Raw genomic sequence first — 27734 nt, 5'->3', positions numbered from 1 at the left:
GGAACTAGTCTGTCGATGCACTGCCACAAGTACACATGTGCTCGGTGAGGATAGAGAAAGTGGTGAAGGGCAACAACAATGTGAATATTCAAAAGGATAAAATTGAGTGCCCAGGAAGTTATTAAAAAACTAATAACTAATCTCCAATATGATCTTTCAGAGCTAAGAAGCAAGCTTTGTCCTTACCAGATAAATTCTCAAGCAACATCGAGGTAAAATTCTTCATTATGGGATCATTCCAGCAGAAGTGTTTGTGGTGTTTAGGAAAAGCTGGCCTGGTTGAAGACACTGCAAAAGTAATCCATTGCCTGGCTCCTTGATAAACACAGGTTCATTTATTTCAAGTGTCTGAGGCACTCTGAAAGAATTTTAATTTGTTAATTGTTTTTTGCATATATATACAGTATACAGTGGACCCCCGGTTCACGATATTAATCCGTTCCTGAGAGCTCATCGTAAACCAAAATTATCGGAAAGCGAATCAATTTTCCCCATAAGAAATAATGGAAATCAAATTAATCCATACAAGACACCCAAAAGTATGAAAAAAAACAAAATTTTACCACATGAAATATTAATTTTAATACACACAAACTAAAGAAGACATGCAGTTACATGACACTTACCTTTATTGAAGATCTGGTGATGATTGATGGGATGGGAGGAGGGGAGAGTGTGGATGGTCTTAGTGTTTAGAAGGGGAATCCCTTTCCATTAGGACTTGAGGTAGCAAGTTCTTTTCTGGGGTTACTTCCCTTCTTCTTTTAATGCCACTAGGACCAGCTTGAGAGTCACTGGACTTCTGTCGCACAACATATCTGTCCATAGAGGCCTGTACCTCTCGTTCTTTTATGACTTTCCTAAAGTGTTTCACAACATTGTCAGTGTAATAGTCACCAGCATGGCTTGCAATAGCTGTGTGAGGGTGATTTTCATCACCCTTTTCACAAATGATCGCTTGAGAGATGCTATCTCCTGCTATCTGTTTTTCATTTATCCACGCCAATAACAGTCTCTCAACATTTTCTAACACTTGCGGTCGCTGTTTCGTAATCACAGTTGCACCTTTTGCAAGAACAGCTTCCTTGATTGCCGTTTTCCTGCTCACTATAGCAGAGATGGTTGATTGGGGTTTACTATACAACCTGACCAGTTCCGACACACACACTCCACTTTCGTACTTTGCAATTATCTCTTTCTTCATTTCAACAGTCATTAGCACCCTTGGTCTCGAAGGGGTGGCACTAGGAGCTTTCTTGGGGCCCATGGTGACTTATTTTGCAGAAACAAGCACCAAAAACAGTGATAATATGGATAATATGGAATGTACCGTATGTATCCTTAGATGCGCGCACACTGGCTGGCTTGTAAACACTGGTACACACGGGGGAGTTCAGGCCACAAGTGGACACGTCTTGTACGAATCGTATCGCATACCGGGTTTTGTATCGGGAAGTTAGGCAAAATTTTTTCGATCAAATGCATCGGCAACCGAATTTATCGGATACCGGTAACATCGGGAACCGGGGGTCCACTGTATATGAAGCACTAAATTCAAGGGGGTGATTTAACATTAGTAGTGGAGGCTCGATCCTCACTTGTTAAATGCAATAAGGATATATTAAAAAACAAGAGCTAAATCTGCATGGGCTAAACAGACTGAATAAGGATAGAAAAGCAGGTATGCATTAATACTGCTGCCTAGATGAAACTTATCCCCACAAAGTCAGACTAAAAGTAACCAGTTTCAAGAGTTTATCTACGCTTGTAGCCCAGCCTTGGGCCAGGCTTCTCTTCAACCAGGCTGCTGATGTGAAATTTTATATCAATGAACGTTTTCTAGTTTGAGCCATGCAAACACAGCAAGACAGAAATCAAACTATAAATATCTGACCACTATTTATACTCACCTACCTGAATTTGCAGACATTAGGCACTAGCTTCTGGAACCCTCCTCTAAACCCTTAACTGACCAATTTGTGGCATCTCCAGCCTGGTAGTTTTTGCCATGCTGTATTATTATAATAAAAAAGAAGCGCTTAACCTCTAAGGGTCTCCCTGCTGTATTAACATCTGAATTTTTAAGGAATTTCTCTTAACTACTTGTTTGCCTCTTGTGATCCCCTTTGCTCATTTACCTTGCTTTAAAGTTCCTCTTTTATATATATATATTAATTGGGAAGGGCTAAACCCATTAGGGTCATACAGCACCTACAAAATAGGAACCAGCCATGTTTGATCCCAGAAAAGGGAGGGTAACTTTGGGTCTCTGGATCAAGTCTTTCACCAGTATTTAAACACTGCCTCTGAAGGAAGCCTGGTGGCATATCTCTGAAAGATGTAAGTATACTTGCCAGGTGTTTACACTTGGGAAGGTGTTTACACACCTGATCATACAATTTACTTACCTACCTGCAGCTGCAGAGGCTAAGTTCTTGCTCCAGGTAATTGTGTGAAATTTCAAATTTGTAGCTAGAGGATTATTATTATAATCATATAAAGTGCAAAACCAACAAAGGTCATGTAGCCAGAGGAGCAAAGCTAAGGTCCTAGTGTCCTATCTTCAGTATTTAATTTCTTAATTTTCTTAGTTTTCAGTGGCTGTAGCACTACTTCTTCCAGTAACTCATTCTAAAACTGTTACACAAATAACCCGCATATAGAAGAGAGGAGCATACGACGACGTTTTGGTCAGACCGAAACATCGTCATAAGCTCCTCTCTTCTATATGCGGGTTATTTGTGTATCGTTCGTGTTCGTAAAATAACTACTGTACTTACATAATTAACTATTTCAGTTTGAGTGGTTGTGATCTAGGTGTTGGGTGTTAACCCCCAAATGACTGAAATGAATTATATCTAATGCATGTATCTGTATGGAGGTTGCATCGATTGTCATTTTCTCTAGTTCATTTAAAGTCTTCACAGCCTTTACACCAAAGGGTTTGCTTACTTTTCTCAGTTGGATATTCAGTTTCCACTGGTATCCATGGATCTTTTCCTGGAAAAGCCCATCCTTGAAAAACCTTATACAAAATATTCCTGGGCATAAATATCATAACCTGCCTGTTCTACCCATCTGTTGTACCAACAGAAGCAGAGAAATGCTCATGTTGCCTCATCTATACTGTCTGTGAACAAAGTATTAATTTACTGCGCCCTATATCATACTCCGTCCCCTTGGATCCCACTTTCCTATTGCATAACCTATGCTCATTCCTGATCACAGAGGCAATTTTAATAAAAAGTGAAATATTTCACTCTAAAGAACATAGGCTGAATTTCTGGGTACTAAAACTTATCATATTAATAAATGCAATAATGAAGGCAAATGAGTTTCAGGTAGCAATTATCTGAGTGGCAGAGTATGAACCACTTATTATTACGTTGTTACAGCCTGACACTGGCTTTACTGAATGTCAAGCTGTAATAATGTTAACATTAAATGGAAATAATGGGGAGTTTTATAATACCTTCTAGATTACATTCATGGAAAAAGCTCTAAACCTTCAGGTAACATAGATTCCCTGGGAAACTGGAGGTAACCAAGTCTGATCAGATGAGGGGGAGGACAGCTCTAATTTTCTGGATCAAAAGCCCTTCAACCAGTTTCCAGTTCTGTGACTTCTCTATCATTCTGCATTCAGAATATTAAAATTGCTTTCAAGACATACTCGAACTATCATTACTCTCAAGACAGGACTGATTTTCTACCAACAATCATAATGTATAAAATGTAAAGTAAATCAACTACAGTGGAACCTCGGTTTTCATATGCCCTAGTCTATACGTAAAACTATAGTTATTCTCTATAAAATGTGTTTTTTGTTAATATTTCCCATAAGAAATAGTGTAAATCCAATTAATCCGTTCCAGACACCCAAAAATATTAACAAAAAATACATTTTATAGAGAATAACTATAGTTTTACATATAGACTAGGCCATACAAAAACCGAGGTTCCACTGTATTAGTGAACTGAGAACTACACATACAATCAGGATGTTTTACAAAAGGCCTTGCCATGTCTGATATTTAATAATGGCTGTTTTAACACATCATTAAACAATTTGAGTAATAAACAAAACTACATAAAAATAACTTTGTTCATATGTCAGGCAATTTAACAGTTTTTTTTATTTAAGTATAAAATATTCATAAAGAAGCGTTAAACCAGTAGGGATCATACAGCACTATTTCAAATTTATGAAAATGATGCAATTTGGTTTTGAATATCAATTTCAGGAACAGTCCCATTTATGGATATATTTAGAACACTTTAAAAGATTTAAAAAGTCCAAGGATTAGAAATATTGTATATTTGGTGTATAATCATATTAAAATAGATCTTCAATAACTTCAAGAAACAGTATATTTAAAACAGATCAAATAAGAGGACACATTACCAATGATGCATGGAGACAGCGACTTTGCATTATCTACAAAATCACTTAAAGAGATTGAGCAGAATGACACTGAAAAATTATATACACTTGTGACAAATATTATTATTATAAATTTAAATCTCTTGAAGGCAAGATACATCTGCTGCCCCACAAAATACATTGAAAATCTTATCACTGCATTTAACTCAGTTTTCGATATAATAAAATTTAGGTAAAAGAATCAAACAAAACAGCAGCAGCCAAGAGATAAGGAGAAATATAAAATGGAATGACTACATCAGAATACTATATGAACTATACAAAAGCCAGTAAGATACTGTGTAGATTATAACTAATTAAGCTGGTGTACTAGTACTCTGTTGTAGCACAGAATACTAGGTAATTACATGGTATTAAGTGAACAAAATCAATCCATAAGGACAAGACTATCATAGACACCGCTTTACTCTAGACGAGCTTAATCAAGTCAATGGTAGAAACACCTTTATACAAGCTTATATGTATGTACTGTATGTATGAATGTGCGTGTCATGTGGGAGGGAGGGAGGGAGGGAAGAAGGATGAGATGGAGAAGTGTTGATAAGGGGAGTAACAGGATTAATTTGACACAGCATCATATTTACTAGTTTGTATTCACTTAGTAATTTCACATGAGATGGAGCAGTATTAAATAGCTTTTAGTAAACTAATCTTTCCATATCAATTTCATTTTGTTCAATTATGTATTAATTTCAATTAAAGGTGGATGCAAACTTATACAAGAGTTGCATTCTTAAAGTTCAGTTCTACCTCAGATGTTCAGAACTCAGAACCTTACTCACCTATAGACACCAATAATACATCAAGCTCTCATTTAGCACACCCTCGGTTTGCCCAATGTTTTGCTCTACTTTCTAAAGAAAAGATAAACAAATAAGAGGCTGAATTTTTACAAATTGCCCATCCAACAAGGAAGAGTGACACTTTTTACTAAAACAATGGCCCCAAGAGATGATAGAAAGGCGTAGGTGTGACTAAGAGAGGACAAAATGGCAGCCACAAGACCAAAGAGTGGCAACCCTCTGACACTTGCCTGGCCCTGGCCAAATACACTGCCTTACCTGATCGTAGAGAGTGATGCAAGACAAGAAGATTGACTTGGCAGGTCTAGCACTAAACCTCCCATCTGATCTCTCCCCTCACCAGAAGTGTGTTATCCACCTGAACTTCCACCCAAGGAGAAACAATGAGTATACAGGTCACAAGGCATGGTAAACATATAGGGCAGTGCTATCATGAGTGAGCCAAAGCCCACCCAGCACAGCATGTACGTAAAGGAACTGTCATGTGAGGGTTTTATGTGATACATGCTTTCCCGGCCTATGACACATGAGCAAACCAAATATAACGTGTAAAACAGAAAGGTACAATCCAAGAATTTGCAAGAGAAAACATGTTTTAATTGCATATTTTTAGTTTCAGAGCAGTTGAAAGTGAGCATAGAAGAGAGTAAGGTGATGAGGGTATCAAATGATTTAGATAAAGAAAAATTGGATATCAAATTGGAGAGGAGGAGTATGGAAGAAGTGAATGCTTTCAGATACTTGGGAGTTGACGTGTCAGTGGATGGATTTATGAAGGATGAGGTTAATCATAGAATTGATGAAGAAAAAAAGGTGAGTGGTGCGTTGAGGTATATTTGAAGACAAAAAACGCTATCTATGGAGGCAAAGAAGGGAATGTATGAAAGTATAGTAGTACCAACACTCTTATATGGGTGTGAAGCTTGGGTTATAAATGCTGCAGCGAGGAGGCGGTTCAAGGCAGTGGAGATGTCCTGTCTAAGGACAATGTGTGGTGTGAATATTATGCAAAAAATTCAGTGTGTGGAAATCAGGAGAAGGTGTGGAGTTAATAAAAGTATTAGTCAGAGGGCTGAAGAGGGGTTGTTGAGGTGGTTTGGTCATTTAGAGAGAATGGATCAAAGAAGAATGACATGGAGAGCGTATAAATCTGTAGGGAAAGGAAGGTGGGGTAGGGGTCATCCTCGAAAAGGTTGGAGGGAGGGGGTAAAGGAGGTTCTGTGGGCGAGGGGCCTGGACTTCCAGCAAGCGTGCGTGAGCGTGTTAGATAGGAGTGAGTGGAGACGAATGGTATTTGGGACCTGACGATCTGTTGGAGTGTGAGCAGGGTAATATTTAGCGAAAGGATTCAGGGAAACCAGTTATTTTTATATAGCCGGACTTGAGTCCTGGAAATGGGAAGTACAATGCCTGCACTTTAAAGGAGGGGTTTGGGATATTGGCAGTTTGGAAGGATATGTTGTGTATCTTTATAGGTATATGCTTCTAAGCTGTTGTGTTCTGAGCACCTCCGCAAAAACAGCAATTATGTGTGAGTGAGGTGAAAGTGTTGAATGATGATGAAAGTATTTTCTTTTTGGGGATTTTCTTTCTTTTTTGGGTCACCCTGCCTCGGTGGGAGATGGCCGACTTGTTAAAAAAAAAAAATGCATATAAATAAAAAAAATTGGTATTATATTGTAGAGAGAGAAAAATTATCACAGAATTGATATTATATTGTGCAGAAACAAAAATTATAATAATTTTATGTCATTCCTTAACAAATGTGTACCAACAAAGACAAGAGTTTATTGTACAAGCACCAAATAATCATATACTTATAAAAGAGAAATTAATTTGGGCAAAAACTGAGGAACAAATCCAAAATTTCATCATAATATTAATAAAATTAAATATATAAAATAAAGATCCCCTTCATTTTATTTGAATTTGCTTTATGAGGATTTGCTATTATGCAATGTCCTACTTTCTACTGGAAATTCTGCACTAGAGGATTTATGGTCTCTATGCAGAATTGGCATTATTCACAAAGTGCACAAAAGTTATATTATGCTTAATTGTTTATGGCCTATTTGAGATCAGCAGAGCTGCCTAGGACATGGAACATGTCTCCAGCATAAAACAAAGGACACCACCTGTGTGGCACCCAAAGAGTATGTTACAATTTATTCGGCATATGTCACACTCCCACATAGGCTGCCTCTCAACCAGTGAACCGGGTGCCAAGGGTTTAATGATTATTAGGGTACCTGTCATCAAATTAGTACCTTGGTTCATTGATCAATCACAGGCAAGCCCGCCAAATGCTGAGGCAATGTCATTCACTTGCGGTCAGCATTTGCTAGACGGTGCTCTCTCTTGGGTTTTTGTTTTTGTCATTCTGTCACCATCCTGTGGTACACTTACTATTCAATCTCTGTACATAGTGTACATAAGTGTACATACTTGTATATATCTGGCAAATTATATCTGGTGAAGGAAATACAAGTTATAGTCAATCTGCTGAGTGTGTTTTGCTCCAAAACCCATTATGACCAGGTCACAGGCCATTCATACCTTGTGTTTGTAATAACCTGCAATTATAAAACTAGTCATGGAAAAAACTCACACTATGCTGTGAATGCTGCATAGAGAAAAAACTGCCCTAAAATTTTCCATGATATAAGTGGCTTCAATGTACCTGGTAGTTCCAGAAATTACCGGATAGTAATGTTATTGATCTCCCAAGAAACACTGGGGTAGAAGAAACTGATAGGGCTGCAGCGGAATTTTTATATAGGGGTAGAAAAGGCTTCAATGAATTTATGTATATTCAACAGTCTGGGCATTATTGCCAAACAAGATTGAAGCTGAAAGTAGATATCACTCAAGAGAATTCATTACACCCAAGTTGTCAAAGGGTATTTAGTTCATAAAGCTGCAGCATAGCATGCTTAACAAAATTATCTGAACCATAGCTCTGAAAGTTAACACTACCTACTACTATCCTGTGTACATCACACACCACTCAAGAACTATCTTAATTCTCTAGGAAGCCTTTTTATATTTTATGTATATATTGCAGTATTATACAGTGCAGTAGTACCTACTGTGTAAATAACAACATGTAACAAATTTATGGGCCGCATATTTGCTAATCTTCGGCTCAAATAATTTTCCATTTTTGGCACAGCAAGTCTTATAATTTCTAGCTGAAATATTTTTATTTAGAACTGTAATATCTCTTGAAACGTCTTGTTTAAGGTGGCTATTGTAGGAGCCAAATAACAAAGAAGAATGAGGCTTCTCTAGTGATGACTCATCCTTTCCACAGGAAATTACAACTGCCATCCCCCCTGCACCACATACTCACTTCGTGAAGAACTGAGTTCACTTACCAGAAAATTTAAGCTAATAGTAGCATGACCAGAAAACTCCCTTCACAATAACAAGAATATCAGTGAAGGGTGTCAGCACCATCTTGTGGGTTTTGCAACAAACTTCATGAGAGCAAAATATTACAGGACCACAAATTGCATAAAAATCATACGATAGATCAAATACTGAAAATGAGACACAAGTTTAACTCTGTTCCTGTAGTTAGGAAAATACTGCACAGATAGGTAAACACACAAGGATTAAAAATATAGACATTTATGCACACATAGCATCCTTGTAATCCACCACAAGTGCGATGTCCAACTCATGGTTAGAATAACACATTCAGTACAGAAGACAGTATTAATGGTAGAATTACTGACAAAATGTTAGGTAAATGGACACATTATTATTATAATCAAAACTAAGTGCTAAACCCACTAGGGTCATATAGTGCTGCAGGGCAAGAGGTGTTGCTAGAGCAGAGAGGAGCCAGGGGTAGAAAGGATAACAAAAGTAAAGTTGGAAAGGGTTGTGAGGAGTGCTAATGGAAGTATTATCAAAGTTTGTGTAATAAATCGGTTGCTGTTAAAAAGTCAAAGAGGGAGTTTGAGTCAAAGGTGGGACTGTCAGCAAGGAGGGAAGATTAAGTATGGGTGTTAGAGCAGTGATGATGTCAGAGGTAAATTCTGCATGCTTATTGAAAGACAAGACAGTCCAAGGTACATGGACACAGAAGCAATTAATGAGACAGACAAAAAGGCTTTAAAGGCTCTAGCAATCAAGTTTCAACACTGCAGAACACAGCTAAGAGTCACTTAGTATTACTCCATCTCTTGAAAAATTATGAATGGCTGGAATCAAACAAGAATATGTAATGTAACACTGCCCCATTAATCTAATACCTTACCTTCCCTTATCCACCCACTGCCTCCTTTCCCAGCTGAGAAGGGGATACACAAGTATGTACTTGTATGTTACTACCATTAATTTGATCGCACTTTTCCTGACTTAAACATTATCTACATTAAAGGCTTGTCTTCACGTAGTGCTCTTATTCAAATTTTCATGGGCAGGCTTTCCTAAACATCCTCGATGCCATTAGTTTGCAGGTAAACAGCTTAATCAGCAATCATAAATTTTGAAATGATCATTAAAAACAAAAACAAAAATATTCTTCAAATATTTATGACCAAACAAGTTCCAGAGCATCTTGTATATCTGTATATTCTTGATATGAAGCAGAGTGAACTGTTAAGTATTTAAGAAAAAAAGGTACAGAAATGTGAAAGAGAGAAAAACATGTTCCAAATTGTTGTAAAGAAAAACTGAAGACTTACAATTACATAGTGAAATCCAAAATGTCTGTTCCAAGCAAATTAATCTTTATACAGTACTAGAAAATAATAATATACAATATCCAGCTATGAGCTTCACATCATAAATTTTCCTGCTTCAAGTTTAATTTTACAAACTACTAATTAACAAACCCTCCGAAAAGATATCACCCATCCCAGTAAATTTACTCAAGAGAAATATTATCAGTATAAATGTAAACAGCATATTTATGGCAATTCAATTTCCTTCAAGAAATCTTTACTACTTTCACACATCAATACTTCAGAAAGATTCAGAAACCTACTAATGGTGTTAGCAAAGGTCTACTAGCTTGTATGTACATATATGTAAAGATATATATATACATCTATATACATACACATACACAAATATACTGGGTTTTAATCGTGTAGTCAGATCTTACAAAATCTTAAAATTACACTACTCATAATTAACAGCTGTGACTAACTGACTTTTCTTACTAATAATAAAGTGTCATGAGTAATTAATAGCAAGCTTTGCAATACCTTTAATGCTGTTCTGGCTTAAAAGCTTAAGCCAAGACAGAGTTGTGTGAATCCCTCTCCAGAGTGACATAACAGAAAAGTTAGTAACTAGCTGGAAAGTAGCAAAACAATTTACTTGAAGGTTAAAAACTATATACAAAATAATAAACACACTGAAGAGCTAGAAAAACTATTATTACTAAAGATAAAACAGAATAAATGGTCTTGATTCTTTCATTTCAGTTTTATATTCTAGTTTCACTGATTTAGAAGATGCCAATTGTGAGTTATAAAACATAATATGGACAGAGAGGAATTTGATCAATATAATAAAGCAGGTAGTGTGTACTATATCTTCAAAACTATACACATACCTTATATCCATATTTAAATGTTAATTTATCTATAGTATTACTCAGTTCTCCAGCTCTTAATTAGAGACAGTCTCCATAAGATTAATGATTCCAAATGGAATGGAATATATAAATTTATAATTTATATATATATATATATTTCCTCACAGAACAGACAGGATTCTAACCCATGGCAAGCCAGTTTTAATCACTTAAAATCTGGTACACACACCTGTTTTAATTATGAAAAGATTACAGCAACGAACTGAAACAATAATCAACAAAGCATAAATAAAACAGGTATATCTGAACCCTGTTGTTGGATCTAAAAATACCCCGCCCCCTACCCTCAACCTAACTGTGTCTACCTGGTAAAGAGATTGACTGTCTACTACTGCGCAACTGGAACCGGCTCCTGTGTCACTCCAGAGGAGGGTTTAACTGATTCCCGCTCTTCTGCCTCTTCCTCGTCTGAGAGTGAGCCTGCTTGGGCCTCCAAGAATTCTTCCTCAGGAGAATCAATACTATTGGGAGGTTCCGTGGGAGGGGAAGGAAGTTTTGGAGTTGTTAGATCATCATCTGCCTGTTGGGTAAAAAAAAATTTGTAAACAGGTTTAGTACAAAATCCTATAGATATCAAGTAGCAGACCACCAGTCGGTGTGTTAAATACACATAGTGGCAAAAGAAAGAAAGAACACAGTCTATAACCCTTCATCCATTGTATACAGTGCTAGTCATGGCATTATGACGAAAATCAAAGGCCTACCATACAGGGGGGGTCTTTTTTCGTCAGTGCATTATGCTGGGTAGCAGCCGTTAGCATGACATCACAGCCTGCTGCCACACTCCACAATGACTCCTCAGTGCTCACGTGGCTGCCGTGGTGAGAGGAAGTGTTGCACTTTTCTCTCTCATCCGCCCCACCTTTTGTTCAGTGTTCCCCTTGGTTTTGGGGTTATACATGTTTCATTATGGGTAAAAGGAAGTTTTTAATGCTTGAAACTATAGCTCAAATCACAGGGCTTCACAAAGCTGGGCACCAGATGAAAACAAATAGTGGAGAATGTTGGTGTGTGAGAGCATTCAGTGTGGAACTGGGTGCAGCGTCTCAAGGCTGGTGGCAATGTCGAGTTACCATCTGCCAAACCTCGGCGTGGCCCCTCGAAGAAGACATCTGTTTGTACCTTAACTGTGTTAACCCTTTCAGGGTTGGTGCCATACTAGTACGGCTTGCACGCCAGGGTTGGTGCCGTACTAGTACGCATAAATTCTAGCGCCTTCAAATCTAGCGAGAGAAAGCTGGTAGGCCTAGATATGCAAGAATGGGTCTATGTGGTCAGTGTGCGCAGTACAAAAAAATTCCAGCAGCACACAGTGCATAATGAGAAAAAAAAAAACTCCAACCATGTTTTTGGTTTAAAACAGAGACTTTGCAGTGTATTTTTGTATGCTAGTTATGGTTGTATTCTAATTTTCCTGGTCTCATTTTATAGAATGGAAGACATGTTATGGAAATTCACAATGAAAAGTACCTTGAAATTGAGCTCAAAGTAGCAGAAATTTTCGACTTTTGCCAAAGTTCAAAAGTAAACAAATCATGCCACACGTTCAGTACACGTCGACTGGCGAGTCTAATATTCTTTCACAAGTGCGCTGATATTATTTATACCATTTCTACACTAATGTAGTAGTCTGCATAACAGTAAATCTTCTATTTTATGTGAGAATAAAAATTCAAGTGGAAAGCAAAAGAAATGTAACAGAGGCCTGGGGACGTGACTAATGAAGAGAGGAAATGTTACTTTAGTGCCAAGAATGTCTGTCTTGTTTACTGTGGACCCTATTTGGAAATTGGCATCTTTTGAAATTTGTGTGAAATTGGCAAAATTGCCAATTTCTGACCACTTTATTGGATACTTGAAATGTGTAAATGGGTGGTTTCTTGTGCTCATTCGATAGAAAAAATGGAGTTCTAGCGAAATAGTTATGATTTTTGTCGACTCGTACATTGGAATTGGCCGAAAATAGGGCTCAAAGTGGGCGAAATCGCCAATGCGTAAACATCGGCGAGGCTGCTAACTTCGCAAGAGCATAATTCAGTAAGTTTTCAATCAAATTTCATACTTTTGGTGTCATTATGATTGGGAAAAGATTCTCTGTCATTTCATAAGAAAAAATTATTTTTTTTTCAAAAAATTTCCGACCCTGAGAACAAGTTTAGGAGAGGGCCTGCCAACCCTGAAAGGGTTAAAGAAGCAGTTAGAGAGTACACCTAAGATAACTGCTAGTGAACTGAAAGAAAAGAACCCACATCTTCTCTCAGAGGTGTCTGTAAGAACTGTTAAGACGTGTGTCAGAACTGGGCTACAGTAGTCACTGCTAGGTTAAGAGACCGATCCTCTCCATGTCACAGAAGAAACATTGGCTGGATTATGCAAAGATATGTCCTCACTGGAATCCTCAACAATGGTCTAAAGTGCTTTGGAGTGATGAAGCAACCTTCACCGTCACCTGCAACCGTGGGGGACATGTGTACCGGCCCAGAGGTAGTGACCTGCTAGACCCATGCTACACCTGTGGGACCACCAAACACCCAGACTCGCTCATGGTTTGGGGGTGTTTCAGTGCTCAGTGTTGGTAAATGCATTGTGCTTCCCAAAAAAACAGTATATGAACCAGTATAATTACATGGAGTTATTGTGTGACAATTTACCTGAGGAGTTTGACAAGTGTGGGGCTACGGTTTTTATGTAGGATGGTGCACCGTGTCATACCACCAAAGCTGTATTCAGTGGCTTAAGGACTGTGAAGTGAGGCTCTTTAATGACTGGCCAGGCAATTCCACAGACCTAAACCCCATTGAGAACCTCTAGTCAATATTGAAACGAAGTTTACTGGGCAAGGGTATCAGTTCCATCCCGCAGCTGGAGGCTGCTCTACATGAGGCATGGAATAATATACCTCCCCAAACCCTCAAGAATTTGTGTTAGAGTCTTCCTATACAGCTGAGGGACGTGATTAAGCATAAAGGACGCAGCACCAAGTACTAAACCTTAATAAATGTGCAAATATATATGTATTATAATCTTAATTTATAATACATGTATTATAATCTATATATATTATATTATAATCTTAATTTTATGAAAAAGAGGATAAATATACAAGGTATGATATAGCATGTAATGAAAGTAGTTTGTCAGATTATATATTGGTGGATAAAACATTGATGGGTAGGCTTCAGGATGTACATGTTTATAGAGGGGCAATTGATATATCGGATCATTATTTAGTTGTAGCTACAGTTAGAGTAAGAGATAGAGGGGACAAAAGGAAAATGGCAACAACAAGTAAGAGAGAGGTGAAAGTGTATAAACTAAGGGAGGAAGAAGTTTGGGTAAGATATAAGCAACTATTGGCAGAAAGGTGGGCTAGTGCAAGTATGAGTAGTGGGGAGGTTGAAGAGGGTTGGAATAGTTTTAAAAATGCAGTATTAGAATGTGAGGCAGAAGTTCGTGGCAATAGGAGGGTGGGTGCAGGAGGAAAGAGGAGTGATTGGTGGAATGATGAAGTAAAGGGTGTGATAAAAGAGAAAAAGGTAGATTATGAGAGGTTTTTATAAAGCAGAAGTGTTTTAAGAAGAGCAGAGTATATGGAGAGCAAAAGAAAAGTGAAGAGAGTGGCGACAGAGTGCAAAAGGAGAGCAGATGATAGAGCGGGAGAGACACTGTCAAGAAATTTTGATGAAAATAAGAAAAAATTTTGCATTGAGATAAGCAAGTTAAGAAAGCCTATGGAGCGAATGGATTTGGCAGTTAAAAACAGAGTAGGGGATTTAGTACATGGGGAGATGGAGGTACTGGGTAGATGGAGGGAATATTTTGAGGAACTTTTAAATGTCAACGAAGAAAGGGAGGTGGTAATTTTATGCACTGGCCAGAGAGATATACCATCATTTAGGAGTGAAGAAGAGCAAGACATGAATGTGGGGGAGGTGCGCGAGGCATTACACAGCAACTGGAACTGACGAGATCATGACAGAAATGTTAAAAGCAGGGGGTTATATAGTGTTGGAGTGGTTGGTATTTTTGTTTAATAAATGTACAAAACCTAGGTAGTAGGTTGGTAAACAGCAACCGCCCAGGGAGGTACTACCGTCCTGCCAAGTTAGTGTACAACGAAAACCTGTAATTGTTTTACATGATGGTAGGATTGCTGGTGTCTTTTGTCTGTCTCATAAACATGCAAGATTTCAGGTATGTCTTGCTACTTCTACTTGCACTTAGGTCACACTACACATACATGTACAAGCATATATATACACACCCCTCTGGGTATTCTATTTTTTTCTAGTTCTTGTTCTTGTTTATTTCCATTATCTCCATGGGGAAGTGGAACAGAATTCTTCCTCCGTAAGCCATGCGTGTTGTAAGAGGCGACTAAAATGCCGGGAGCAAGGGGCTAGTAACCCCTTCTCCCATATAAATTACTAAATGTAAAAGAGAAACTCTCGTTTTTCTTTTTGGGCCACCCTGCCTTGGTGGGATACGGCTGGTGTGTTGAAAGAAAGAAATGTACAAAAGAGGGGAAGGTACCTAGGGACTGGCAGAGAGCATGTATAGTCCCTTTATATAAAGGGAAGGGGGACAAAAGAGACTAAAAATTATAGAGGAATAAGTTTACTGATCATACCAGGAAAAGTGTATGGTAGGCTTATTACTGAGAGAATTAGAGGCAAGACAGAATGTAGGATTGCGGATGAGCAAGAAGGTTTTAGAGTGGGAAGAGGATGTGTAGATCAACTGTTTCCATTGAAGCATATATGTGAACAGTATTTGGATAAAGGTAAGGAAGTTTTCATTGCATTTATGCATTTAGAAAAGGCATATGATAGAGTGGATAGGGGAGCAATGTGGCAGATGTTGCAAGTATGTATATGGAATAGGTAGTAAGTTGCTAAATGCTGTAAACAATTTTCATAAGGATAGTGAGGCTCAGGTTAGGGTGTGTAGGAGAGGAGATTACTTCCCGGTAAAAGTAGGTCTTAGACAGGGATGTGTAATGCCACCATGGTAGTTTAATATATTTATAGATGGGGTTGTAAAAGAAGTAAAAGCTAGGGTGTTGGGGAGAGGGGTGGGATTAAATTATGGGGAATCAAATACAAAATGGGAGATGACACAGTTTCTTTTTGCTGATGATACTGTGCTTATGGGAGATTCTAAAGAAAAGTTGCAATGGTTAGTGAAAGAGTTTGGGAGGGTGTGTAAAGGTAGAAAGTTGAAAGTGAACATAGATGAGAGTAAGGTGATGAGGGTATCAAGTGATTTAGATAAAGAAAATTGGATATCACATTGGAGAGAAGGATTATGGAAGAAGTGAATGTTTTCAGATATTTGGGAGTTGACTTGTCAGTGCATGGGTTTATGAAAGATGAGGTTAACCACAGAATTGATGAAGGAAAGGTGAGTGGTGCACTGAGGTATCTGTGGAGACAAAAAATATTATCCATTGAGGCAGAGAAGGGAATGTATGAAAGTATAGTGGTACCAACATTCTTATGTGGGTGTGAAGCTTGGGTTGCAAATGCTGCTGCAAGGAGGCGGCTGGGGGCAGTGGAAATGTCCTGTCTACGAGCAATGTGTGGTGTAAATATTATGCAGAGAATTCAGAGTGTGGAAATTAGGAAGTGGTGTAGAGCTACTAAAAGTGACTCACGAAATCGTAATGACACGATTGCAAACTTGAGTACTCGAAATGGAAAGTGCAATGCCTACACTTTAAAGGAGGGGTTTGGGATATTGACAGTTTGGAGGGGTATGTTATATATACTTCTAAACTGTTGTATCTGGGCACCTCTACAAAGACTGATTATGTGTGAGTGAGGTGAAAGTGTTGAATGATGATGAAAGTATATTTTGTTTTTTGGGATTTTCTTTCTATCTGGGTCACCCTGCCTCAATGGGAGATGACCAACTTGTTACAAAAAAAAAAAAAAAATATTACACAGCATGTTCATTATATAATTTTGAAACAATATCATAGATGGATTAAGCAAAATGTATATATATGTATTAATGTTTTATATAACATTTAATGCACCTCAGTGTGATTATTATTGTGTTGTTGTCATTATTAACACGGCATCTTCAAGACTAATAACACACACTTAGTGATTTTAATGTGTTCCTGCATGCCAGCACAGGCGCAAGTTGTGGAGTTTAAAGCAGTTAAGTTCGGTGACAAAGTGTAGCATTAAGAATGTTGTAATTAAGCAATAGGAAAAGGATGAAACAAAATAAACTCCTGACAGCATAAGCTGCTCTGCCTATCTTCTGTAAGGTATGTAAATGGTGTACGTACACCAGTTCATTTGGACATCATGGTTTTTTATGAAAAAAGTGATCTAATGCAGTTTGCCTCACAAACTCCATTTTCTCTTATACTAACATCTGAAGGAGGAACCACTGCCCTCTCCCACCACCACATACATAATGACATACATATTTTATTCATTCTACAGTGTATATCAGGTTTTTATGTTATTTATATTGTTTATTATGCCATATTAGATGAATTTTGACATATAAATAAGTTGTAAAATTGATAATAGCATCATATTGAAGTACAGTTGACCCCGTTAACAGCCGTAATCCATTCCAGAAGGGCGGCCGACAACCAAAATGGCCGAAAGCCGAATTAATATTTCCCATAAGAATTAATGAAAATACAATTAATTCGTTCCAGACAAAAATATTGACAAAAAAATTATTTTTTTAACAATTATGTAAGTATAGGTAGTAGGATGGTAGACAGCAACCACCCAGAGAGGTACTACCACCTTGCCAAGTGAGTGTAAAACGAAAGCCTGTAATTGTTTTACATGATGGTAGGATTGCTGGTGTCTTTTGTGTCTCATAAACATGCAAGATTACAGGTACGTCTTGCTACTTCTGCTTATATGTACTTAGGTCACACTACACACACATATACAAGCATATATATACACACCCCTCTGGGTTTTCTTCTATTTTCTTTCTAGTTCTTGTTCTTGTTTATTTCCTCTTATCTCCATGGGGAAGTGGAACAGAATTCTTCCTCCGTAAGCCATGCGTGTTGTAAGAGGCGACTAAAATGCCGGGAGAAATTGCCTAGTAACCCCTTCTCCTGTACAAATTACTAAATTTAAAAAGAGAAACTTTCGTTTTTCTTAATGGGCCACCCTGCCTTGGTGGGATACGGCCGGTTTGTTGAAAAAAAAAATTATGTAAGTATTACATACCTCTATTGAAGGTTAATGCTGTCTTCTGGAACATAGGGAAGAGGAAAGAGGGAGGAGTTAGTGTTTGGAAGGGTTATCCCCCTCCATAAAAACTTTAGGTAGCAAAGCCTTCTCTGGGGTTACTTCCCTTCTTTGTCTTTTAATGCCACTAGGACCAGCTTGAGAGTCACTGAACCCGTCTCACAAAATAACTGTCCAGAGTGCTCTGTTTCTGGCGTCTCTTTAAGGTTTCCCTGAAGTGGGACAGGGTTTTCTCACTAAACATGTTGCAGATATGGCTTGTTTCAGATTTGTCAGGGTGGTGTTTCCCTACAAAAGCTTGCACCCTAGTCCACATTGCACACACCTCTTTAATCTCTGAAGAAGGCACTTCCTTCAGTCCCTCTTCCTCCTCTGAAGCAAGTTCCTCAGCTGCAGTCTGTTGCTGTTCAAGTTGAAGCTCTTGCAGCTCTTCAGTGGTTAGCTCTTCCCTGTGGTCCTCCACCAACTCTTCCACATCCTTGCCACTCACCTCCAACCCCAGGGACTTTCCCAGTGCCACAATATAGTCCACAGGGTTGGCAGGGTCAGGGTCAGCCTCAAACCCTTCAAAATCCCTCTCTTGGATACAATCTGGCCACAGTTTTCTCCAAGCAGAGTTCAAAGTCCTGGAAGTCACTCCCTCCCAAGCCTTACCTATAAGGCTTATGCAATGGAGGATAGTGAAGTGATTCCTCCAGAACTCTCTTAGGGTTAACCGAATGTCCGACATCACTTCAAAGCACTTTTGAAGCACTGCTTTTGTGTAGAGCTTTTTGAAGTTAGAAATGACCTGCTGGTCCATGGGCTGGAGGAGAGGAATGGTGTTAGGAGGCAAGAACTTCACTGTGATGAAACTGAAGTCCCTAAACACTTGGTCTTGCAAGTCTGGAGGATGTGCAGGAGCACTGTCCAGTAACAGGAGCCATTTGAGTGGCAATCTCTTTTCCAAACACATCATTAACCCACTCTTTAAAAATTTGCCTTGTGACCCATGCCTTATGATTAGCTTTCCACATCACACACAATCTATTCTTCATGACATTGTTTTTCTTGAACACTCTGGGATTTGCTGAGTGATACACGAGTAAAGGCTTCACTTTAAAGTCCCCACTAGCATTACCACACAAAAGAGTAAGCCTGTCTTTCATAGGCTTGTGTCCTGGCAGTGCCTTTTCCTCCTGGGTAATGTAAGCCTGTTTTGTCACAATTGAACACTTGTTGGGGTTTGAATCCTTCAGCCTCTATGTACCCCTGGAACTCCTGTACGAATTTTTCAGCCGCACATTTGTCAGAACTTGCTGCCTCACCATGCCTTATATCACTGTGTATGCCACAACGCTTCTTAAATCTATCAAACCATCCTTTGCTGGCCATAAATTCACAAATTGCAGCACTTGTTCCAGGCATTTTCTTTGCAAGATCCTCATGCAACTGCCTTGCCTTCTCACAAATAATAGACTCCACAACACTGTCTCCCACTAATTCTTTTTCCTTAATCCTTCTTTGCCAGGATGGATGTAATTGTTGATTTATTCTTGCTGTACATCCTGGCAAGTTCCACCACCTTCATACCACTCTCAAACTTTTCTATCACTTCATGCTTAAATTCCATGGTGTTTCTCACTTTCTTTACCACAGGACGAACTTTCTTTGGAGCCATGGTTACTTATTTCACAGTTGCACTGCAAAAAAAAAAAACACTAAAAACAATGGAAAACAAGCAAAATGTTTGGTTGTATGAGCAGAAGCTTCCTCAGCCACCGAGAGTCAAAGCCAAACTGACACGCAAGAGGCCCCAGCCGGCGGATGGATGCGTCCCAAACAGCCGATAACCAAGTCGGCCGATAAGAGAACCGACCGATAACCGGAGATCCACTGTACTAATTTGTCATGCCTCCAGACAGCAGTAACGGATTAATTGGATTTACATTATTTCTTATGGTAAATATTGCTTCGACTTTAAGCCTAGCTCCTGGAACGGATTACGGCCAAAACTCAAGGTTCCACTGTATATGTACCAAAAAAAGGTAGTTTATATATATAAAAAACAGACAATCCTTATTGTATGGGCATAAAGTCTGGTATTACTGTAACCCACCTTCACTTCTTTGAATTGTACCTTTAATACTACCACATTATATTTGAATTTTTTCTAATTATCTGCAGTTTTAAGTCAAAGGTGTTTTCACTGAACTAAAAGCCACCTGTAGGGGTTTAAAACCCAACAAAATGTAACTCTTCAAATCTCAACAGAATGAAGACACAGTGAGAGAGGTATTACTGTACAATATGTTATTTGTTATCAATTGCAAGACTCACCTCCTCCCCTCTTCCAAGACCAGTCTCAGAACAGGCATGATTTACATATCTTACCTCTTGTTCAAGATGCAGGTGTGGAGGAGAGGCTGAATGATGTTGTCTACCTTGAGACTGTGGAGATGGATTGCTAGGCAGTTGTTCTGGGGCTTCTTCATGCATGGGAGACTGAGACTGTTGTGGGGATGGAGGTTCAGCCCCTGCCGAGGTCATCTGGGGTGTCTGAAAAATAATGTAGAAATAAGATTTTTTTAACCCTTTGACTGTCGCGGCCGTATATATACGTCTTACGAGGTACCGTGTTTGACGTATATATACTCATAAATTCTAGCGGCTTCAAATCAAGCAGGAGAAAGCTGGTAGGCCTACATGTGAGAGAATGGGTCTGTGTGGTCAGTGTGCACCATATAAAAAAAATCCTGGAGCACGCAGTGCTTAATGAGAAAAAAAAAACTCCGACCGTTTTTTTAATTAAAATGCCGACTTTGTGGTCTATTTTCGTATAGTATTTATAGTTGTATTCTCGTTTTCTTGGTCTCATTTGATAGAATGGATAACATGTTATAGAAATAGAGGTGATTTTGATTGATTTTACTATAAAAAGAACCTAGAAATGGAGCTCAAAGTAGGGGAAATGTTTGATTTTTGCCAATGTTCAAAAGTAAACAAATGATGCCATTGTCCAATAAATGTCCAACTAGCCATTCTAATATGCATTCATGAATGGGTTGATGTTATTTATACAATTATTACAGTATTGCGGTAGTCTGCATAATAGTAAGTCTTCTATTTTTTGTTTGAATAAAAATTCAAAATAGAAAGCAAGAGTAATATCAGAGGGTCCTGGAGACGTGACTGACGAACAAAGAAAATGTTATTTTAGAGCCAGGAATGTCTGCATTGTTCATTCTGGACCTTATTTTGAAATTGTCATATTTTTTAGTTTTCGTGAAATTGGCCAAATTGCAAATTTCTGACCACATTATTAGGTAGTTGAAATCGGTAAATGGGCAGCTTCTTGTACTCAATCGATAGAAAAAATGGAGTTCTAAAGAAATAGCTATGAGTTTGGGCGACTGGAACAAGGGAATTAGCCGAAAATAGGGCTCAAAGTGGGCGAAATCGCCGATTTGTAAACAGCACCGAGGTCGCTAACTTCGCGAGAGCATAATTCTGTCAGTTTTCCATCAAATTTCGTTTTTTTGGTGTCATTACAATCGGGAAAAGATTCTCTATCATTTCATAAGAAAAAATAATTTTTTTTTTTTAAATTTTGCGACACCAGGAGACACCTCAGGATTGGGGGTTGCGACAGTCAAAGGGTTAAAACAGATCATGCTGCAAGCATATCTCATGAGAATGATTACATTACAAATTAAATTAATTTTTCCATTTCCTGATGCAAAAAATCTAACGTAAATCATAAATAAACATTGCCCGCTCATTATTCCTGTCTTGATAAACATCACTACCTTCATTTACAATCATCATACATATCTGATTCATTCATTCAACATCTCTATCTCTCTCGGTGTTGTTTATCCGTCATTTTGTTGTAAAACAAACGAATGGGCCCATTCCAATTTGCTCTAAAATTAAGTCAGTATCTATTCATTCTAAGTTTTTATTCCAACTTTCTTCATAACTCTATACAATCACACCCTAAAATTTGAGTCAGGTTCCAAGACATCTCTGCAAATTCAGAATATCCAAATACAATAGAGCCCACTTATATGGCAGGTTAGGTTCCAAGCTACTGCCAGAAAGCAGACATCACCGGAAAGCAGAACGCCATTTTTTCCACTTATAAATGCATATAAATACCAGATAACACGTTTACATTAACATTAGTTAGCAATAAATCTAGGCATTAAAAACAATAAAAAGTAAAATACACACACAGTACACCCATTACATACCTTAAAATATTTGTGGTCCTAATGTAGGGTGAGAGGTGAGTTTTATTTGTAGGAAGTCAGGTTTGGGAGGTATGATAGCCAGCCAGGTCAGCCCACCCCAACCCACCCACACGTAATACACTACGACATTTGATTAAAGCGACCCAGAGTGATAAAATACACATGAAGTACATTCATTAATTACCTTAAAATATCTGTACGTACTTTAAAAATATCTGCACTTTAAAGGAGGGGTTTGAGATATTGACAGTTTGGAGGGATAAGTTATATATCTTTACATGCTTCTATACTGATGTATCTGGGTGCCTCTGCAAAAACAGTTATTATGTATGAGTGAGGTGAATGTGTTGAATGATGATGAATTTTTTTTTCTTTCTGGGGATTTTCTCTCTTTTTGGGTCACCCTGCCTCAGTGGGAGATGGCTGACTTGTTGAAAAAACAAAAAAAAATCTGTAGTCTTAGTGTAAGGTGAGAGGTGAGTTTTATTTGTAGGAAGTCAGGTGATAGCCAGCCAAGGCAGCACTCCCTGCCCCGCCCCACCCACATGTAATGTAAACAAACCAGGCAAACATGACTGGTTTTTGTCACTTTACATTGTGTACAAGTTGTCTCCACACTGATACAGTAGAATAAATAAAGAGAAACACTCCCATTCTTTTGTAACACCATTTTGAGAAGAAATGATGCTCTGACTGAAGGCATACGAAAGGAATAATTCTGTAGTTACCCCCAGTAATATTATAGTGACACATTTTCTCTGATGTTGGACTACAAGTTGTATGGCTACCACATCTCATATTTATGTTAATTTATTCTACTGTGGGGTGTATTTATCATGTTTATACATTACATAGCGTGTTTATTATAAAATTTTGAAAAAAATATCATAGATGGATTAATGGAAATGTCTATATTAATGTAATACACCTATCATCCGACTTATGACCGAGTTCGGTTCCGAGAAACCGGTCGTAAGTCGAACTTTACTACTGAATATCAACAAAACATTTTTGTAATGACTTTATTTTATTGTTTTATTTTGGTATTTCATGTTTTACTTTACTTTTTATGCTGTTAGTACTGTATTTTATACTGTAAGGTTTAGGATAAACACTGTGTACAACACAAATAGTTGTTTATTTCCCAGAAATTTGGAATAAAAAACACGGTCGTAAGTTGAGTGGTCGTAAGTCGAGCAGGTCGTAAGTCGGATGGTAGGTGTATATGATATTTAATGCACCCAAGAGATTACGTATTACGTCAAGAGAAGAGAGAGATTTAGTGATTTTAATGTGTACCTGCACGCCAGCACAGTGTGTAAGTATATTTAAGTACAGGTACACGTAAGTATAATTATCAAAGTACATATAAAATATGCAATAACTTTAAAACACTTGAAATTTTGGAAAGTTTCCAGGCATAATAGAGATGTGTGCTCACAGAGAATGTAAACAAACTGGGTGGAGCGAGCTGTATTTGAAAGACTGCTCGCCATATTGCAAGTTTTGGCCATGATTTGAAATCCCTGTATTAGCAGAATACCGTAAGGCGAAACGCCGTAAAGTGGGGCCCTACTTTATGTACAGAATCACTGAATTCTCTACTCATAATAAACTACTTTTCATATTCGATTTCAATTTATGTTACTAAAGGCCATATCTTTTAAAGTGTTGCTCACTGGTGTTATTTATGAAGTAGATATGATTACCTAGAGTGCAGCATTTCCCAGATGTTTCAAGCAGAAGGTTAAAAAATGAAAAAATTACAACAAATACACTTACAAATTCTGGTGGCTGACCCTGAGGGTGTGACTGGGGAAACTTTCCTTGCTGGTTGTTGAGTGAGAGCTGCTGAAGGGTTTGCTGCTGTGCCATAAGCTGCTGTTGGAGGGGGCGTCGTAACCGCTCTCCCTTTCGCCATAGTGTGATTTCCTAGGGCAGAGCAAAGGATTTAATTTATGATTACTGATATTTATTTAATGCCCAGTCACAAGTGTTCATCCAGGGCTCTATACAAATAATATATAAGAATTTAAGGCTTCATTATTTTAGCAGGAAATTGATGTTGTTACCATAGTGAGTTTAATAAAAAACAACACACTTATAGAAACAAGACCGACAAAATTAAGGCCTTGCAATTCCTTCTTTCCTTATATCATTACATTTACAACAGTGTCGTTTCAATTCATTTTGTATGGGTGTGAAGCATGTTCTCTGAATGTTGCAATGAGGAAGAAGCTGGAGCAAGTGGAAATATACTATCCAAGCTCAATGTGTGGCATGAACATTGTGCAGTGAATAAAGTAAGAAGACTGTGTGGAGGTATGAAATGTAGAATTCAAGGGGTGCAAAAGGTATCAAGTTGGTCTGGTCATCTGAAAAGGAAATTCAACTGACCAAGAAGGGTATATAAATCTAAAGTTGATGAAAGTTACAATAGGGAAGGTCCCAAAGGGTTGGAAGAGAAGTGTGAATGATATAAAACTTTTTCTTCATGTGCCATCAACATTCTTAATTCAACGAGACATTGCGCAGTAGCAAAAATACGTGTCAGATTCAAAGAGTGGAGAAAAACGCAGGTATGGAGGAGATCAGAGCTATGAAGCTCATGTTACCATACTTTGTTATGGGGCTCTGAATCTAACTAACAACTGCAGAAGGCAATATCTACACATTCTCACAAAGAAAACATTAAGGAATCAATTCGTTCACTAACCCAGATTCTGGCCTTAGTTGCATATATTCTTTTCTGCCATGTAATGTCTCATAGATATGTTCACTGTCAAACTAGAAATAAATGATACATTTTGCATTAAAAAATGCAATAAATAAATTAAATAGTATACTTTCATACCATGTAAAATAAAGTTTTAACCCATTAACTGTCCAAATGTAGATCTAGGTTCTCTTGGCCAGCGCTCCAAATATTTTTTGGAAAAAAAAAAAAAAAAAAAAAAAAAAAAAAAAAAAAAAAAAAACAGAAATAAAGAGTGCAATTTTCTACGTGACAGAGAATAAAAAAAATTTTTTAGGACAGTACTTACTGAGACATGAGCCCAAGAAGTTGGCACTTGATGATCACCTGACGGCAACATGGAGCCCTGCCGCTTGCCGATATACCTTTTTTTCTTGTTTTTATATTATTTTATATAATTTTTATGTTCTGATAATTACAATTTATAGTAGTTCTTGTCATTTCACAGCCAATTTTTTTCTGACACTAATATTAGGTACTAAAATTGTACTCAGTCACAAACACACTGACAAGTCAACATTTACACCTGCCTCTGTCATTTACTATTGTCTAGGAATACATACAAAGTTTTTACAGGTCCCAGCAATGTTTTAGACATGCTGGAGTATATATGAAACTCCTAGAGCATGGTGTTAAGACAAGTGTTACTAAAATGCTGACGGGGTAAACAGTGAAGTGACACGATGACCGTGCACTGCTGCATGGAACCCTGGCTTTGTTTGTTTTCATTGTTACACATACACATGTCTCTCTATGTCTGTTTACCTGTCTTTCTGTCTGCATGTGTGTGTGTGTGTGTGTCTTTCTGTCTGCCTGTGTGTGTCTTTCTGTCTGCCTGTGTCTCTCTTGTCTTTCTGTCTGCCTGTGTGTCTCTTGTCTTTCTGTCTGCCTGTCTCTCTCTTGTCTTTCTGTCTGCCTGTCTCTCTCTTGTCTTTCTGTCTGCCTGTGTGTCTCTTGTCTTTCTGCCTGCCTGTGTGTCTGTCTTTCTGTTTGCCTGTGTGTGTCTGTCTGCTTTTCTGTCTGCCTGTGTGTGTTTGTCTTTCTGTCTACCTGTGTGTCTCTTGTCTTTCTGTCTGTCTGTGTGTGTGTCTTTCTGTCTGCCTGTGTGTGTGTCTTTCTGTCTGCCTGTGTGTCTGTCTTTCCGTTTGCCTGTGTGTCTGTCTGCCTGTGTGTGTTTGTCTTTCTGTCTGCCTGTCTCTCTCTCCTTCACCTGTGTGTTTGTGTCTTTCTGTCTGTTTCTCTCTCTAGTCTCAGACCCCTCAAGGAAGGTTCCTTGATGCTGGTGAGGGGCTCTTGGATCTGTGCTCCAGTTCCCAAATTAAGCCTGAATACCTTCCACATCTCCCCCAGGCACTGTATAATCCTATGGGTTTAGAGCTTCCCCCTTGATTATAATAATAATAATTTCAATATTTACTCTTGAACCTATTGTCCATTGTCGACAGGAATATAACTGAATCATGTTTCACAAAAAGCATTTTTGAATATATGAATATATCCTTTGGTTTATATAAATTAGATTCACTTATAATTAATAGAACTACTGTACAACTATGATAAATTTCTTTAGTGTTAAGTAGCCAGTAAGCCAATAAATAAGTCGGCCCATAATGCTTAGGCATTATAGAGGCTATCTTTGCATTGCAAACCAATATTGTAAATACATAATCTCAATTTACTACATGTACTTGCAAAGAAATAAATAAATTTGAATTTGAATCTAGTCTCAGAGTTGCTCATGAACCAACTGGTATTACATATGATCACGTCTGATTCATGAACAAGTAAAAATGCGTATTACTTGCCAATTGCCAGACATACTTATTATGCATTATGCATTATATTATTATATATTTGGGTTATCCTAGGTAATTTACACTATGTATAATTGTATTAACGTATGTGTACCTATGAGACAGAGATAGATACAGACAGACAGACAGATGGAGATAGAGACAGCCAATCAGACAGCCAGTTGACCAGCCAGCCACTGGCCAGCAAGCCTGCCGAACACTGATTACACGTTCCAGAATTGTTTCTTTTTACTTAGGGCATAGTTTATAAGACATTCTAGCAAGATGACATTACCTGTGTTACCAAAATTGAAAGGGTGTTGCACAAATGTTGCACATGGGTTATTATCGAGGTTTTCAATATTTCTGCGACTTGTGGCTACATCCACTTTAAGCCACCAAACATGGGGTCAACATCACTTTCCTCTTAACCCTTTCAGGTGATAGAGAATCTTTTCCTGATCATAATGACACCAAAAGTATTAAATTTGATGGAAAACTTATAGAATTATGCTCTCGCGAAGTTAGCAGTCTCGACAATGTTTATGTATCGGCTATTTAGCCCACTTTGAGCCCTATTTTCAGCCAATTCCAATGTACTGGCAGACAAAAATCATAACTATTTCGCTAGAACTCCATTTTTTCTATCGAATGAGTACAAGAAACCACCTATTAACCAATTTTAGCTATCCAATAGTGGTCAAAAATTGGCAATTTTGCCAATTTCACACAAATTTCAAAAGTTGCCAATTTCCAAACAGGGTCCAGAATTAACAAGACAAACATTCCTGGCACTAAAATAACTTTTTTCTGTTCATTAGTTATGTCCCCAGGCCTCTCTCATAT

The 27734-nt window shown here is 38.0% G+C and overlaps 1 protein-coding gene across 2 annotated transcripts in view; it reads right to left on the bottom strand.

The window, feature by feature from the left end:
* Nucleotides 1–220: 220 nt before the first annotated feature.
* Vps26 (vacuolar protein sorting 26) overlaps nucleotides 221–27734 on the bottom strand; it is a 51426-nt gene continuing 23912 nt past the window's right edge. The window contains exons 7-10 of one of the 2 annotated variants that reach the window (XM_053793790.2): nucleotides 24123–24272; nucleotides 20479–20643; nucleotides 11170–11384; nucleotides 221–358 (exon numbers count right to left, since the gene is read on the bottom strand). In XM_053793790.2, the coding sequence (XP_053649765.1) occupies nucleotides 11193–11384; nucleotides 20479–20643; nucleotides 24123–24272 (507 nt within the window). In that variant the 3' untranslated portion in view covers nucleotides 221–358; nucleotides 11170–11192. Of the gene's footprint in view, nucleotides 359–11039; nucleotides 11385–20478; nucleotides 20644–24122; nucleotides 24273–27734 lie in introns of those variants that run through there. The other variant, XM_053793789.2, reaches the window with a different exon arrangement.

Source organism: Cherax quadricarinatus, chromosome 65 (genome assembly GCF_038502225.1).
Source record: "Cherax quadricarinatus isolate ZL_2023a chromosome 65, ASM3850222v1, whole genome shotgun sequence".
In the NCBI taxonomy this organism is placed as follows: domain Eukaryota; kingdom Metazoa; phylum Arthropoda; class Malacostraca; order Decapoda; family Parastacidae; genus Cherax; species Cherax quadricarinatus.
This window is presented reverse-complemented; position numbering and strand designations above follow the sequence as displayed.